The sequence below is a fragment of the Macaca thibetana genome, chromosome 7 (genome assembly GCF_024542745.1).
Source record: "Macaca thibetana thibetana isolate TM-01 chromosome 7, ASM2454274v1, whole genome shotgun sequence".
Taxonomy (NCBI): domain Eukaryota; kingdom Metazoa; phylum Chordata; class Mammalia; order Primates; family Cercopithecidae; genus Macaca; species Macaca thibetana.
This window is the reverse complement of record NC_065584.1, coordinates 127,278,367-127,295,656: the sequence shown is the minus strand read 5'-3', so window position 1 is coordinate 127,295,656 and position 17,290 is coordinate 127,278,367. Positions and strand designations below refer to the sequence as shown.

Genomic DNA, 17,290 nt, shown 5'->3' with positions numbered 1-17,290 from the left:
AGCAAAGAGGCAACATACAGCCATGAGTCCTTAGAGACCTTAAATGGGTGAGCTTGTCTTCTCACGCATATGCCAATTTGTGTTGTAAACAATAGGGACTGCCTAACAAATTGAGAAGATACACTGTGTGTGAGTTGTTTTTGTACGTGTTCTTATATTTGCCTTTTGTATGTATTTTCTGAAATGTATAGAGTTCACGTTACTTAAAGCAATGAAATTATACCTGTAAGACTAGATTCAAGAGGAGGTGAAAAATGTTCCAACTTTCCCATCTTGAGTGCTAATAATTTTTTACTGATAAAATTTGCATAGGGGAATTTAGGACAGTAAAAGACTTTGATCACATTCTCTTCTTAGTTAAACCTACGTCTAAAGAAGACTATCATATTTACCAGCTAAAGTTTGAAACTTAGATCTATGATTATTTTAAACTAACAAATTATTGTTCTCAAGTTTTTCAGTTGGACATTCTCCTAAGGGCTTTTCTGTCACTTAATAACAAAGCAAAGTATGGTAATTTTCCATTTTTGGAAGAAAGAGAACAGGCATAACATTACTTTGTTTCACAGATTCTGTAAATAATCCAGCTCTTTCCTGCTCTGATCTTTCATAAGCAGTGAGTGAGAACAGAGGGCAGGTGGACAGGAGAAGGATAATTGAAAAAAGATGTTGATGTAAGTGATGGGTGTGTTCTAATGACTTGTATCAATATGCCATCAGGTTTCAGAACCCTGAGCTTTGCAGCTTCTGCCACTTGTTTTTCTGCTCAGTCTTCATCTTGAGAAAAATAACTACTTTTAATCTGAATGGTCTTGTGAACTAATGCTGTCCCTGTGATTAATTTTGCAGTTTGAGATTCATTCCTGAATTTGATTTTACTTACTGTTCTTTCAAGATTTTATTTTCTTTATTTAAAAACATTTTTTGAGACTGGGTCTCGCTCTGTCAGCAAGGCTAGAGTGCAGTTGGTGCAGTCACGGCTCAGTGCAGCTTCAGCCTCCAAGACTCAAGTGATTCTCCCACTTTAGCCTCCTGAGTAGCTTTATGTACAAGTGTGCACCATGCCTGGCTTTTTTTGTTGTTGTTTTTGTTTTTTTTTTTAAAGCAGAGATGAGGTCTCCTTATGTTGCCCAAGCAGGTCTTGAACTCCTGGCCTCAAGCAATCCTTCTGCCTTCGTCTTCCAAAGTGCTGAGATGATCAGCATGAAGCCACCATACCTGGTCTTTTCTTTCAAAATTTTAGATTTTTCATGGGACAACCAGTAAAGTTAAAAACAACAATAAACCTTCATCAACAAGCAAAAAGCATATCCATGTTTAGTATGACTGCTTCCCTAGCTACATCAAAGGTCAAATAGCAATAATATGTTTCCAGCTTCGTCTATTCTGAGCTAAGACCAAAGTCAATTTTTTTGTTGTAGTCAAAGTGTTAAATGATGCAGTTTTACAGAGCCACTTTCACTTTGTGTATATTTTATAAATCTTTAAAAATTAGAATATCTTGCCATAGAATGTTATTACTTCAACATGTTGCACATGGCTGACACCTCATCCAATAGCTGCTACCGTTCACTCTGACATCAGGTGTGGACCTAGAGAGAATAGCTATTTTGTTTTCTACCAGGAATCTTTTATGTGTCTCTCACTTTACAATAAAGGCTGAAATTTGCTTTTGAGAAGTTTTATATTATTTTGTGAAATTACATCAAGTTTATCTGTATGTACTTAGTATTTATGTATGATTGTGTTTTCCTAACTAGCTTTTAAATCCTGGAGAAACAACTATGTCTTATTTTTTTAACTCCATATTACACCTGGCACCTAAATTTTCAACAAATGTTAGGTAAATTTAATTGAGTCTTTACCAACAGTCTCCTACACAGAGAATACAAGAAAAATTAACCCTATAAGTGATTAAATACTGTTTTCTGTCTGTTAAAATAAATGTGAAGATATCAGAATTATAAACAAGATTAAAGCAGATATGTTCCTATAAATACTGTTTTTGTTAGATTCTGAATATTATAACAACTATAAGAGACAGAGTGTTTCAACCACAGTGGTTCATACTTGTAATCTCAGCACCTTTGGGAGATTGAGGCGGGAGTATCACTTGAAGCCAGGAGTTTGAGACCAGCCTGGGCGACACAGTAAGACCCTGTTTCTACAAAAAACAAAACAACAACAACAAATAACAAAAAAATTAGCCAGGTGTGGTGGCATGCACCTGTAGTCCCAGCTACTTGGGAGGCTGAGATGGGAGGGTTGCTTGAGTGAATCAAGGCTGCAGTGAGCCATAATTGTGCCACTGCACTCCAGCCTGAGTGACAGAGTGAGACTCCATCTCAATAACAATAGTAACAATAATAGGATCATATGATCCTGATAAGAACACAAATATCTTTATTAGAGTATTCAAATTATGTTAAGTATCACTTAGCAAGTTGAGAAGACTAATGAAATCCATAAATATTCACACTGTTGGTGAAACTGAAACTAAAATGTATATCTCAACCAGTTCACCCACTGCTACAGCATTGCTAATATCAGAGGATAGGATAGAGAGGAAATGCAAAGCTAAGCAAGCTTCATTAATCTTCTTAATATACTTTCCGGGTTTAGGAATGGGACTATTTAAATGTAGATTACGTCAAAATGCAGTAGATTTGCCTCTTGCTTTGGGGGACATAGAGCAGTTGTAGGATCCTCTGACTCTGATAACATCTGAATTACATTTTTCTGAGGGCACAGATGCTACTTGTGAGGCAAACAAGGAAAAAGGTTAAGCTGAAAACAAGGGGGAACCTCCTATCAAATAGAGTGGTAAAGGAAGGTCTCTTTCTAAAGCTACCATGTAAGGCCAAGGGGTGCCCAATCTTTTGGCTTCCTTGGGCCACATTGGAAGAAGAATTGTCTTGGGCTACACATAAAATACACTAACACTAATGATAGCTGATGAGCCAAAAAAAAAAAAAAAAAATTGCAGAAAAATCTCATAATGTTTTAAGAAAGTTTACAAATTTGTGTTGGGCCACATTCAAAGCCGTCCTATGTTACGGGTTAGAGAAGCTTGATTGTAAGCCAAGCCCCAAAAGATGGGATTGTGTTGGCCATGTGAAGAGCAAAAATAAGAGGCAGAATGTTAGAAGCCGAGGGAAGAACATGCACATGCGTGGGCCCTAATGGGAGAAAGGACTGAAAGGAGACAAGTTGGCCAGACAGTAAATAAGGAGAGAGAACAGGTTGAGGTGAGGTTGGAAAGAGTCGGAAACCAGATTATGCAGGGCCTTGTAGGCTTTTTTAAGGAGTTTGGATTTTTATTCTAAGTACAACACAAAGCCTTGGAAGTGTTACAGACAAGAGCATGGTGATCCAATTTGTGCTTTAAGAGGATTACTTTTGCAGTTATGGGCATCCAAATGAAACAAAGGAGAATCAGAGACTAGTTGGAAAGGTACTGAGATAAGCTGAGCTGTGCCTTGGAAAGAAATAATTTTTTTTTAAATCAGTGTCTTTTTTTTTTGAGACATAGTCTTGCTCTGTTGCCCAGGCTGGAGTGCAATGGTGTGATCTCGGCTCACTGCAACCTCCGCCTCCTGGATTCAAGTGATTCTCTGCCTCAGCCTCCCAAATAGCTGGGACCACAGGCACATGCCACCATGCCCAGCTAATTTTTGTGTAGGGTTTTTACAGAGATAGGGTTTTGCCATGTTGACCAGGCTGGTCTCAAACTCCTAGCCTCAAGTGATCCACCTGCCTTGGCCTCCCAAAGTGCTGGGATTACAGGTGTGAGCCACCATGCCTGGCCTAAAAATCAGTGTCTTAACACCATAAAGGTTCTTGATCATATAATACACGAGTCAAGTTGTACAACTCTCCTAGGCAACTCTTAAGAGTAACTTGAAAATCCAGAATCTGCCCACATATTGACACTGCTGTCTTTAATACATGGCCTTTTACTATTATCAGGAAAGCGAATAGTTGGATGATGGCTTAGGGGTTTTACAGGCAGGCCTGGAAGTGATCTACAACACTGGTGTATGCCCAATAGTCAGAACTCAATCACGCTGACCCAACTCTAACTGCAGGGGAGGCTAGGAGATAGAGTATTCCCTTGTGGCCAGGAGGCAAGATGATGATGGCCTTGACTTGAGAGAAGTAGTAGAGATGGAGGGAAATGGGTGACTTCTTGCTTCGGCCCTGTTAGCCTTATCTCCTTTCATTCCCCGTTGTACTTATGTGATCTAGTCATATTAGACCCCTCAATGCAGTCAAATGAGATTACCAGCTCTTCTCCCAGTGTGCCCTGCCTGGAATGTGCCTCTGTTTCATAACACTGCTTGTCTTGTGAAATTGAAAGCCCAGCTCAAATGTCAGTTTCTCTCTGATCCCTTCCATTCCTTCCGTATTCCATACTGGAGTAATTTCTTCTGTTCAGCTCTTAGAGCAGCAGTACTTTGTTTTGTCTCTTTATTATATGAGCTCCTTAAGAGCCAGGGCCTTGCACATTTATCTCAATTTTCTCAAGAACATAGCACAATGATAGGCGTTTAATAAAAGTGAAAAATTCATTAAATCTGCTTGATTTTTGCTTCTGTTGAATGTAAACCACCCAAAGACAGGACTATGTTTTGTTAATATTTATATTCCTAGCACTCAGGACAGTAGGCGGTCAATGTATGTCTGAAACAAAGAGTGAATATTTGATGTAGCTGTAGAATACAATAGAGTCACACTGTGTTTACATGACTCACTTAAATTCAGCTGTGTGTTCAGGAGGTAGAAAAATCTTAACATCTGTGATTCTGCCTGCCCTTTGGCTTAGTCATGCCTTATGGTGAGGGTAATGATTTAGTGCCCTCAAGCATCTGCTATTCTCTCAGTCTTCTCATTGACAGCAGTCCAGTGGCCCCAAATCAGGCTGCACCAAGTATGAGTCCAGTAGTTGAAACCAGAGTACTTTTTTGGGTAAAAGTGTGACTGCTGTCTGCAGCCAGGTTACTTTATCCACATTCATCTGAGGAAAAGACATCTATTCTGGAGCTGGAGGAAAAACTGGCTCTGTTGCACCTATGGAGAAATGGTAGTATTCTGTACTTTATGGACATTTTAAGGTGCTTTCAAGGATAATTTCAACTATATGCTGTTTTTATCTTGCCTGCTGACTGGCTGTAACTCTTCTATAGTAGAAATAGCACCATACTTAAAAGACCTGTTTAAATTGGTGCTTTGCCACATACTGTTTAGATAACCTTTCTAGATCTCAGTTTTGTAGTCGGTGAAATGGTGGAAATACTGACTTCACAGCATTGTTGTTAAGATTTTTTTTTTTGAGACGGAGTTTTGCTCTTGTCACCCAGGCTGGAGTGCAATGGCGTGATCTCGGCTCACTGCAACCTCTACCTCCCGGGTTCAAGCAATTCTCCTGCCTCAGCCTCCCAAGTAGCTGGGATTACAGGCATGTGCCACCAGGCCTGGCTGCTTTTGTATTTTTAGTAGAGATGAGGTTTCACCATGTTGGCCAGGCTGATCTCCAACTGCTGACCTCAGGTGATCCGCCCACCTCGGCCTCCCAAAGTGCTGGGATTACAGGTGTGAGCCACGGCGACTGGCCCTTGTTAAGATTTTTAATGAGGTAATTACAAGAATAATTTGTAAATTTTAAAGTATCATGTAAATGTTAGAAATGTAAGTGGTTTTACATGTACCTCCGTGATGCTGCATTTGCTTATAATCATCTCTGTTTCTTTCTTTTTTTTTTTTTTTTTTTGCACTCCTGGTTGGAGTGCAGTGGTACAATTTTGGCTCACTGCAACCTCCACCTCCTGGGTTAAAGCAATCCTCTCATCTCAGCTTCCCAAGTAGCTAGGACCACAGGCGTGCACCACCACATCTGGCTACTTTTTAAATTTTTAGTACAGATGGGGTTTTACCACATTGGCCAGGTCTCAAACTCCTGACCTCAGGTGATCTGCCTGCCTTGGCTTACCAAAGTGCTGGGATTACAGGTGTGAGCCACAGCACCGTGCCTATAATCATCTCATTTTTCTTCACTGAGCATTACCTTCTATGTTAGTAGAACTTCTTTTATTTCCTCTTTGCTGCTTTGTCCTGTCACAGCAATAAGAAAATGTTGTTTACCTTTTTTATTGGCCTTGTGAGGAGGCACTGAAAAGCCTTAGTGTACTATATTTCCAGGCAGTTTACCGTTTGGACTGATTGAGCCCCTGAAAGGGAAGACTGATATCAGCCAGCACTTTTGACTGAGTAAGTGACCATGCTGCCTTACCCTGCCTCAGGTTCTGGGGCAGCCAACCATGGGGGGCACTTCTGAATCTCCAGTATCTTGATATGCAGTCATGCGCTACATAATGATATTTCAGTCAGTGATGGACTGCGTATATGACAGTGGTCCCATAAGCTTATAATACTGTGTTTTTACTCTACCTTTTCTATATTTAGATATATTTACATACACAAATACCACTGCGTAACAATTGCCTACTGTATTCAGTACAATAACACGCTACACAGATAGGTAGCCTAGTAGCAATAGGCTACACTCTATAGCCTAGGTGTGTAATAGGCTATACCATCTAGCTTTGTGTAAGTACATTTATTAGTCAGGGTTCTCTAGAGAGACAGAACTAATGGAATATACATATATACACACACACACACACACACACACACACACACACATACATATATAGGGGAATTTATTAAGTATTAACTCACACGATTGCAAGGTCCAACAATAGGCCATCTGCAGGCTGAAGAGCAGGGAGAGCCGGTCTGAGGCCCAAAACTGAAGAGTCTGATGTTGGAGGACAGGAAGCATCCAGCATGGAAGAAAGATGCAGGCTGGGAGGCTGGGCCAATCTCACCTTTTCATGTTTTTCTGCCTGCTTTATATTCGCTGGCGTCTGATTAGTTGGTGCCCACCAAATTAAGGGTGGGTCTGCCTTCCCTAGTCCACTGACTCAGATGTTAATCTTTGACAACACCCTCACAGATACACCCAGGATCAATACTTTGTATCCTTCTATCCAGTCAAGTTGACACTTAGTATTAACCATCACAGTACACTCTATGATGTTTGCACAATGAAATGCCTATGGACACATTTCTCAGAATGTATCCCCATTGCTATGTGACACCTGATTTAATGATTAAAACAGGTGAAGGTTGCAACTTCTTTGACTCATTCTCTTTATTTTATTTTATTATTATTATTATTATTTTGCTGGCTTAGTTTGCTAGAGGATGGGTGCAATTAAATTTTTTTCTTTACCAATGTTGCTAAAATCCCCAAGAAGAGCACAGAGTAAAGAATGTGCAGTCCACCCCGTCTGGGATCTCTGTCTGGTTTGGCCCACTTGCCCCCACTCCTGCCTCCACCATGTCCATCAGGGTGACCCAGAAGTCCTACAAGGTGTCCACCTCTGGCCCCCAGGCCTTCAGCAGCCTCTCCTACACGAGTGGGCCCGGTGCCTGCATCAGCTCCTCAAGCTTCTCCCGAGTGGGCAGCAGCAGCTTCTGGAGTGGCCTGGGTGGAGGCTGTGGCAGGGCCAGTGGTATGGGAGGCATCACCACCGTCACTGTCAACCAGAGCCTGCTGAGCCCCCTTAACCTGGAAATGAACCCCAACATCCAGGCCGTGTACTCCCAAGAAAAGGAGCAGATCAAGAGCCTCAACAAGTTTGCCTTCTTCATAGACAAGGTGCGGTTCCTGGAGCAGCAGAACAAGATGCTGGAGACCAAGTGGAGCCTCCTGCAGCAGCAGAACATGGCTCGGAGCAACATGAATGACATGTTTGAGAGCTACATCAACAACCTTAGGCGACAGCTGGAGACTCTGGGCCAGGAGAAGCTGAAGCTGGAGGCGGAGCTTGGCAACATGCAAGGGCTGGTGGAGGACTTCAAGAACAAGTATGAGGATGAGATCAATAAGCGTACAGAGTTGGAGAATGAATTTGTTCTCATCGAGAAGGCTGTGGATGAAGCTTATATGAACAAGGTGGAGTTGGAGTCTCCCAGGAAGGGCTGACTGACAAGATCAGCTTCCTCAGGCAGCTGTGTGAAGAGGAGATTGGGAGCTGCAGTCCCAGGTCTTGGACACGTCTGTGGTGCTGTCCATTTACAACAGCCGCTTCCTGGACATGGGCAGCATCATCACGGAGGTCAAGGCACAGTACGAGGAGATTGCCAACCGCAGCTGGACTGAGGCTGAGAGCATGTACCAGATCAAGTATAAGGAGCTGCAGACGCTGGCTGGGAAGCATGGGGATGACCTGCAGCATACGTAGACTGAGATCTCTGAGATAAACTGGAACATCAGTGGGCTCCAGGCTAAGACTGAGGGTCTCAAAGGCCAGAGGACTTCCCTGGAGGCCGCCATCACAGATGCCGAGCAGCATGGGGGAGCTGGCCGTTAAGAATGCCAATGCCAAGCTGTCTGAGCTGGAGGCCGCCCTGCAGCGGGCCAAGCAGGACATGGCACAGCAGCTGCTTGTGTACCAGGAGCTGATGAACGTCAAGCTGGCCCTGGACGTTGAGATCGCCACCTACAGGAAGCTGCCCGAGGGCGAGGAGAGCCGACTGGAGTCTGGGATGCAGAACATGAGTATTCATATGAAGATCACCAGCAGCTATGTAGGTGGTCAGAGCTTGGCCTATGGGGGCCTCACAAGCCCCGGCCTCAGCTACAGCCTGGGCTCCAGCTTTGTCTGTGGCGTGGGCTCCAGCTCCTTCAGGGTCGTGGTTGTGAAGAACGAAACCCGTGATGGGAAGCTGGTGTCTGAGTCCTCCAGCGTCCTGCCCAAGTGAACAGTTGTGGCAGCTCCTCCTAGCCTGCCCCTCCTGGGGCTCTGCGGCAGCCGCAGAGCCCCAGGAGGGAGGCCACTGTGCAGGTTAACACAGGGAATGGGAGACCCGCCTGAGGCTCCGCCCTAGCCCTCAGCCATCCGTGTGGGAGTTAACTACCTGGTGACCCCACTTGCCCATGCCTCCAGCTACCAAACAATTCAATTGCTTTTTTTTTTTTTTTTCCGGTCCAAAATAAAACCTCAGGTAGCTCTGCCAAAAAAAAGAAAAAAGAATGTGTGCATTTCTTTCCCGCTATTGCATCTACTTGTCACTGAAGTAGGGCAAATTTCTTTTGTAGTAAATAATCTGCCTTTGAATCAGCCAAGCCAACATTGCTATTGTGCTCCTCTGCTTAAGTGCTTTATTGATCCACTAATTTACAATTTATTAACTGAGAATTCAGGAATCACGATTGTTAGTGAGTTCTTAATATCACCTTACACATAAATCTTGGTTTTGCAAAAGCTGGACTTGGTCTACACTCTCTTTGAAAGGGCAAACTGGGGTTTCACATGGCGGTAAATATGATACAGCTATTGATTGCACTTTGTGCTAAGGATAAGAGGAGTGCTTCACTAAGGCATTGTGTGTACGTCAGATGACTGACTGCCATAAAGAGTAAGGGTATTTCAGGTAGTAGGAGCTGGCACCAAGCATCTATGTAGGCTGCGTATAGGTATATAGTCGATTTATTTTAGAATAATATATTTTTGTTGATTTTTTCTAGTTATTTAAAGTTAATACGTGGTCATTATAAAAGTTTTAGAATTATAGAAAAATAGTAAATTCACATTACTCAGAATCTCATTATCCTGACATAGTAATTGACTTTTATTGTTTATTTATTTATTTTGAGACAGGGTCTCACTCTGTCACCCAGGCTGGAGTGCAGTGGCGTGATCTCAGCTCACTCCAAACTCTGCCTACCCGGGCTCAAGTAATCCACCTCAGCTTCCCAAGTAGCTGAGACCAGAAGTGTACACCACCACACCTGGCTAATTTCTTGTATTTTTATCAGAGACAGGGTTTCACCATGTTGCCTAGGCTGTAATTGACTTTCATTACTTTGTATCTTGAATAATTTGCTTTTGAAAAATCATTGTATTGAATATCCCATCAAATTTTAAATGGACTGCTTCTTATTCATAAGTGCAAGTAGAAGAGGGATTGACACAAATAATCCACACAGTGGCCAAATAAAAAGTAATGCAGGGCTGGGCGCATTGGCTCACGCCTGTAATCCCAGTACTTTGGGAGGCCGAGACAGGAGTATCACTTGAGGTCAGGAGTTCAAGACCAGCCTGGCCAATATGGCAAAGCCCCATCTCTACCAAAAATACAAAAAAAAATTAGCTGGGTGTGGTGGCATGTGTCTGTAGTCCCAGCTACTTGGGAAGTGAGGCAGGAGAATCTCTTGAATCCAGGAGGCAGAGGTTGCAGTGAGCAGAGGTTGCACCACTGCACTCCATTCTGGGCAACAGGGAGTCTCAAAAACAAACAAACAAACAAAAAGTAATACAGGGTTGAATATCCCTTATTTGAAGTGTTTTGGATTTCAGATTTTTTAGGATTTTGTATTATTTTGCATTATATTGGTGGAGCAACACAAATCCAAAATCCACAATGCCCCAGTGACCGTTTCATTTGAGCATCACGTCAGTACCCAAAGTTGTGTTTTGGAATATTTCGGATTTTTGATGTTCAGATTTGGGATGCTCAATCTGTATAGCATTTTTGCCTGTTCATTACCTTCTTCAAGTTCTCCCTCCTCTTTTCCTCCTCTTCACACAACTTCCCCTTCACTTAACTGCCTCCCTTCCCTACATCCATTTACAGAAGATTCACTTTCCCGAAGATGATTGCTTCTGGTGTTTCTCACACTATTTCATCAGTTACTCCTCTGGCAGCCAAGTATAAGTGTATTTCTCAAGAAGTCTGGGAATAGCCTTACAGTGTCAACCATAAGTCCAAAATTTCTTTGTATTCTCCTGGTTTATCTAAAAGGTTCATTTAAATTTTGCTTTCCAACTTCTTTGTGTTCATTATATTATAAAATATTATAATAAATATCATACCTCTGTGTAAAATACTCCAGGAACCTGTGCCACATTGTCAAATCTCTTTAAATTCTCTCTGGCATATGGCTGCATCCCCTGGGGGTACCTGTTACCCTAGTTTGAGAAACTTAGACTCTAAATGTAGATGAATTTGTATTTTCTAAGAATATATTATTAAGTAAAAGAAGGAGTCAGATGTATACTAGATTTTCAGAGATTATCAATGAAGAGATATGGGACATGCCTTTTAGAGGGAAGCATTGGAATCATTTGGAAGATTTTTTTCAGATTTTTCCCTTCTCCCTTTCCAGTTTGAGAATTACTGCCACAGTGAGTCCCTGTTCTGATGGGAAAGTGCTTTGTTCCCCAATGATACTGGGATATAAAAAAGGAGAGGCCAGGCATGGTGTCTCACGCCTATAATCCCAGCACTTAGGGAGGCCAAGGTGGGCGGATCACCTGAGGTCAGGAGTTTCAGACCACCCTGGCCAACATGGTGAAACCCCATCTCTGCTAAAGATACAAAATTTAGCCAGGCGTGGTAGCATGCGCCTGTAGTCCCAGCTACTCAGGAGACTGAGGCAGGAGAATCGCTTGAACCCGGGAGGCGAAGGTTGCAGTGAGCTGAGATTGCACCACTGCACTCCAGCCTGGGCAAGAAAGTGAGACTCCGTCTCAAATAAAATAAAATAAAATAAAATAAAATAAAATAAAAATAATAAAAAGTAAAAAAGAATGAGGGCTATTCAAATTTAACAGACACACACATATATATACACACACAGACATATATTCACACACTACATATACTGTATATACTATATGGATGACTTACAAGGTAATTTTTATTCTAAAATCTATTTGACTAACTGAATTAGAGTTTTTTGTTTTTATTATTTATCATAGCCAAACATGATGTAACACATTCAGTTACCAGAAAAGTAAGTCCTTGACTTGTCCTGTTTCTGCTATTCCAGTCTGAGGAAGGTTAGGATTTAGCGCCACCCTGCTCCCGAATTAGAAAATTATTTTGCTAGATTAGAAATGTTTTTCTCTAAAGTATCTGCAGAGCTCTGCCCAGTCTGACCATTTGTTCCCACTAGGGTGCCTTTAAGTGCCTCAGTGCTTTTAGCTTTCCTGTTTCTTTTGTTCTGTGTTCGCCGTCTTTCTGTCTCCTGCTGCTGGTGTCTAATATCACCATCATAGTAACAAACTGTTTCTAATTTGAGGTCCAGTGCCATAGAATACATTTTCTAAGACACACAATACTATGATAGATGTAAGAAAATAATTCCATGATAGAAGGACATCTGACATAAAAACCATTTAGGATCATTTCTGTGGCAGCACAGTATAGACAGAGAACTTAGCAGTGGCAGTCTAAGTGCTCATATAGCAAGGCTCCCCTGGATGGGGATTCCACCTTCCAGGAAGCATGCATCTCACTCTGTGAGAGCCAGTGAGAACCTTGGTTTCAGAGTTAGGAGAGAGGGTCAGAGGTCTGGCACTTCAATTCCCATATCCTAGGTTCCAGTCCATCTTTATTTCCTCCTTTGTGTTTTCTACAGCCCTCTACTTCTGACATTTGGAGAAGTCTAAGTTGTAACGTAGGTGACTTACATAAACAAAAATAGGACCCATAGGCTGGTATCTCTTGATATCAATATGCTCATGACACCCAAATTTATATCTGCATTTCCTATTCCTCCCTAAACTCACTGCTTTCCATGTCACTGCATTGGCCCAGTGACTCAGGACAGAAATCTATGTCCAGTTCTTATCACCTTTACTGTTACCATGCTGGTTTAGCTGACAGTAATCTCTTAACTGGTCATCTTTTCCAAGTACCCTCATTCCCATCCCTGTTTATGGCATCTATTGACCACTCAATAGCTGAAGTAATCTTTCTTTTTTTTTTTTTTCCTTGAGAAAGGTTCTCATTCCGTCACTCAGGCTGGAGTGCAGTGGCACGATCTCGGCTCACTGCAACCTCTGCCTCCCAGGTTCAAACAATTCTCATGCCTCAGCCTCCTGAGTAGCTGGGATTACAGGCGTGCACTACCACACCCAGCTAATTTTTGTGTTTTTAATAGAGACAAGGTTTCACCATGTACGCCAGGCTGGTGGAGTAATATTTTTAAAACCTAAATCAGACCTGTGTAAAATCCTCCAAAGCAGTGCTGATTTCAGGTCTGGGTAGGAAATGCACAAGATGAATCTCAGAGGAGCTGGCCGGGCGCGGTGGCTCAAGCCTGTAATCCCAGCACTTTGGGAGGCCGAGACGGGCGGATCACGAGGTCAGGAGATCGAGACCATCCTGGCTAACATGGTGAAACCCCGTCTCTATTAAGAAATACAAAAAAAAACTAGCCGGGCGAGGTGGCGGGCGCCTGTAGTCCCAGTTACTCGGGAGGCTGAGGCTGGAGAATGGCGTGAACCCGGGAGGCGGAGCTTGCAGTGAGCTGAGATCCGGCCACTGCACTCCAGCCTGGGTGACAGAGCGAGACTCTGTCTCAAAAAAAAAAAACAAACAAAAAAAAAGATGAATCTCAGAGGATAGGATACTAACAGTTCCAGAAATGATGAGGAGAGAATGAAGCTATAATTGTAAAATTGGAAATGGTACCTACCAACAGAAACAATAAAGGTCTTTTATGAAATCCTTCTCAAGAACACCTCAAACTTTAGGAATTGAAAGACAAAAAATGAAATTATACAGAATATATATCAAACTAACAATATAAGTCAAGCAATGTTTTGGTAATTTGTATATGGAGACACACAAACATGCACACACATATTTTAAGAATTTTTTAAACCTACAAAAAAAAAAATGGAGGAAAGCACAATGAACTTCTATACTCCCCTTACCTAGACACATCACCTGTTAACGCTGGCTACTTTTTTAGGTTGAAACATATAAAAATGTCCTTGTTTTGTTTTGACAAATAAATGATAAAATAGATGGCTCAACTGAATGTACACTAACATAGACACTTATAAACAACACATATCCTTTAGCCAAACCATCTGAGAGTAGGTTATAGATATGTTGCTTCATTATGTATCTCTCAAAAACAGAAACATTCTACACAACTGAGAAAAATCAACATTAATTCAGTATCATCATCCACATATAGTTCCTATTCAAATTTCTCAATTTGAACCATCAGTTTTTAAAGAAAATCACATTACAAAATCATTTTGTGAGTCTGGTGTGCTTTCTCATAGAATAAAGCGACTGTTTACTGTTCACTTACTCTAGTTTTCTTCTTTGTGGTTTAGCTTCTTACATCCGTGTTTGACAATAGCATCAAGACTTTTGGAGTAATTGAGAGTGACCCATTTGACTGGGAGAAGACTGGAAATGATGGCTCCCTAACAACCACCACTACTTCTACCACCCCTCAGTTGCACACTCGCTTGACCCCTGCTGCAATCGGGTATGTCCTAAACAGATCATTTGGTGGTGTCTTTCCTGGATGCATTATATTTGCAAAAATTTATTGCATCCGGATTCCCTCAGATGACCAAATGCTAAGACATCAGGGAAAGCCCATGGATCTCCTCGAATTAACATTGCTCTTATGTACGCCTTTGGAATTACTTGCTTTAGATAGTACTAATAGATTATACTGTGAAATGGGAGCTTAGAGCTTATGTGACTTGTTGATGTCAAATTTATAATGGGTTTTCTTCAAAATGAGGACCAGCATTAGTTGTATTTCCAAATAATATATGGAACCCTGAAAAGAATGTGCCACAATTATATCTATACTGTGCCAAAGGTTAGTGGGAACAAAGTATATAGCATGTTCTTCTTAAAGTGATTTAACAACTTTCATAATGTATTAAGAAAAGGTTATGATCTGTTTTCGTGATCTTAGTTTTTTATTGTTAATGTTTTTTCCTCTACATGTATTAGTTTCCTTTTATCTTTTATTTTGTCTTTTTTTTTTTTTTTCTAATTTTTTTACCTGCTTTGGTTGTTTCAAACCTTTTGGTCAAAACAAACAAACAAAAAATAGTAAATACTCGAAATGCTGAGGCAGAAGGATCACTTGAGCCCGGGAGTTAGAGGCTGCAGTGAGCTATGGTTGTGCCACTACACTCTAGCCTATGCAACAGAGTGGGACCCTTCTCTGGGGAAAAGAAAGTGAACAGGGACAAATTGTCATACAATTTAAGTTAATTGGGATATTATACCACTAATCCATTGCTTTGATTTTTTTTTTTTTTTTTTTTTAACATGGAGTTTCATTCTTGTTGCCCAGGCTGGAGTGCAATGGCGTGATCTCGGCTCACTGCAACCTCCGCCTCCCAGGTTCAAGCGATTCTTCTACCTCAGCCTCCCAAGTAGCTGGGATTACAGGCCTTTGCCACCATGCCTGGCTAATTTTGTATTTTTAGTAGAAACAGGATTTCACTATGCTGATCAGGCTGGTCTCAAACTCCTGACCTCAAGTGATCTGCCTGCCTCATCCTTCCAAAGTGCTGGGATTACAGGCATGAACCACTGCACCGGCCTGATTTTTTTTTTTTTTAAGAGATGGAGTCTGGCTATGTCACCCAGGCTGGAGTGCAGTGGCTATTTGTAGACACAGTCATAGTGCACTATGGCCTCAAATTCCCGGGCTGAAGCAATCCTCCTTCCTCAACCTCTCTAGACTACAGACATGCACCCTTGTGTCCAGCTCTGATTTTTATACTGAAAGATGAAATCTCTAGAACTTGTTGAATCATCGGAAGAGTTTTCATAGACTCATATAACTGAAGTATCACTGACTATCTTGTCTAAGCAGATGTTTTTTAAAAACACCTGTTCCTGGGACCTGCCCCAGACCTGTTGAATCAGAATGCCTAGAGGTGGGGCACAGAAGTCCATATGCATCAAATACTTCTCATGCTTATCAGAGTTTGGGATCCACTGCCCTAGTCCAGCCACCCTATCTTACAAGTGAGGAAATAATTCTAACACTGAAGTAAATCCAACTTTAGGTAAATATTAGTGGCAGAGCTGGAGCCAGTCCAGAAATTTTGTTCTAGTGTTTTTGTCCTTCCCCTTTGATTGTTGTTAGAAATAAGTCTCAAACTTGCAAAAATTCAGGTGATAGCACATCAGGGACCTAAAGACAGTGAAGGCAGTTTATGTTCCCATCTTCCAATGTTTCCTCCAAAATAACACAGAACAGCAAAGAAAGAAAACTACAGCTACGCAGAAAAAACATGTCCTCAGCATAACTTGTAGAAGATGTCCAAGCTTCAAAATAACTGTAAATAAAAAGGAAAATATGAGACCACAAATCCTAGTGCAGTATCTTTCATGCTCTTGCCTCACCTACCCCTGCCAGAAGACTTTATAAAGACAGATCAAGAAAAACTGTGGGGAAGACGGAAATTAGCAATGGGATGTAAGGTTGATCTAAAACCAATGCCATACTCCAGGTGTCTTTCGATCCAAAAATAAATACATAAAACCAGTGCTAGAAAGACTAAACCCATGCTAATAAGGAAAATACTAAAGAGTGTCCTGATAGATCAGATGATGAGTTTCAGGGAAGTAAAAGTATGCATAATTCGAAAGAAAATAAAGGGAGAAGTGTGCTTCGTTAGTGGAGTGGTGGAGGAAAAAAGATGTATCAGTTTGGGTCCAGTCAGGAGACAGAAACTACACAGTAATTTGAATAGGAAAAAAATTAAAGAATTATTTAAAATTTTTATTGATACACAATAATTGTACATATATATGGGATACATGGAATATTTTAATACACACATGCAATGTGTTATGATCAAATCAGGGTCATTAGGATATCCATTACCTCAAACATTTATCATTTCTTTGTGTTGGGAACTTTTCAAACCTTCTAGATATTTTGAAATATATGTGAGTATTTTTGTTTGTTTTTTTGGCGACAGAAGCTCACTCAGTCACCCAGGCTGGAGTGCAATGGCGCAATCTAGGCTCACTGCCACCTCCACCTCTCGAGTTCAAGCCATTCTCCTGCCTCAGCCTTCCAAGTAGCTGGAATTACAGGGGTGTGCCACCACACTCATTTTTGTTTGTTTAGTAGAGACGAGGTTTCACCACGTTGGGCAGGCTGGCCTCAAACTCCTGACCTCAGGTGATCCACTTGCCTCGGCCTCCCAAAGTGCTGGGATCACAGGCATGCGCCACCGTGCCCAGCCTACGTAAGATATTGTTAACTATAGTCAATAATAGGAAATTGGAATAACATGGAATTGATTAATAAGAAATAAAGATAAATGTACAGAATACAGATACAGGAATAGCAGATACAAGGTCCAGCCACGATGCCTAGGACTGAGATTAAACCTCCAAGCAAGAGCTGTCCCACCCCTAC

General features: G+C 41.6%; 2 protein-coding genes and 1 pseudogene across 7 annotated transcripts in view; 2 read left to right on the top strand and 1 right to left on the bottom strand.

Moving 5' to 3' along the window:
• Positions 1–17,290, bottom strand: part of CCNDBP1 (cyclin D1 binding protein 1) — a 507,674-nt gene that overhangs the window by 368,097 nt on the left and 122,287 nt on the right. The window lies entirely within an intron of this gene.
• Positions 1–17,290, top strand: part of TTBK2 (tau tubulin kinase 2) — a 174,794-nt gene that overhangs the window by 104,758 nt on the left and 52,746 nt on the right. For all 6 annotated transcript variants that reach the window (XM_050799381.1, XM_050799380.1, XM_050799382.1 and 3 more), the window contains one exon: positions 14,211–14,368. In XM_050799381.1, coding sequence (XP_050655338.1) covers positions 14,211–14,368 — 158 coding nt within the window. The remainder of the gene's footprint in view (positions 1–14,210; positions 14,369–17,290) is intronic.
• On the top strand, positions 6,277–11,559 carry LOC126959838 (keratin, type II cytoskeletal 8-like; annotated as a pseudogene).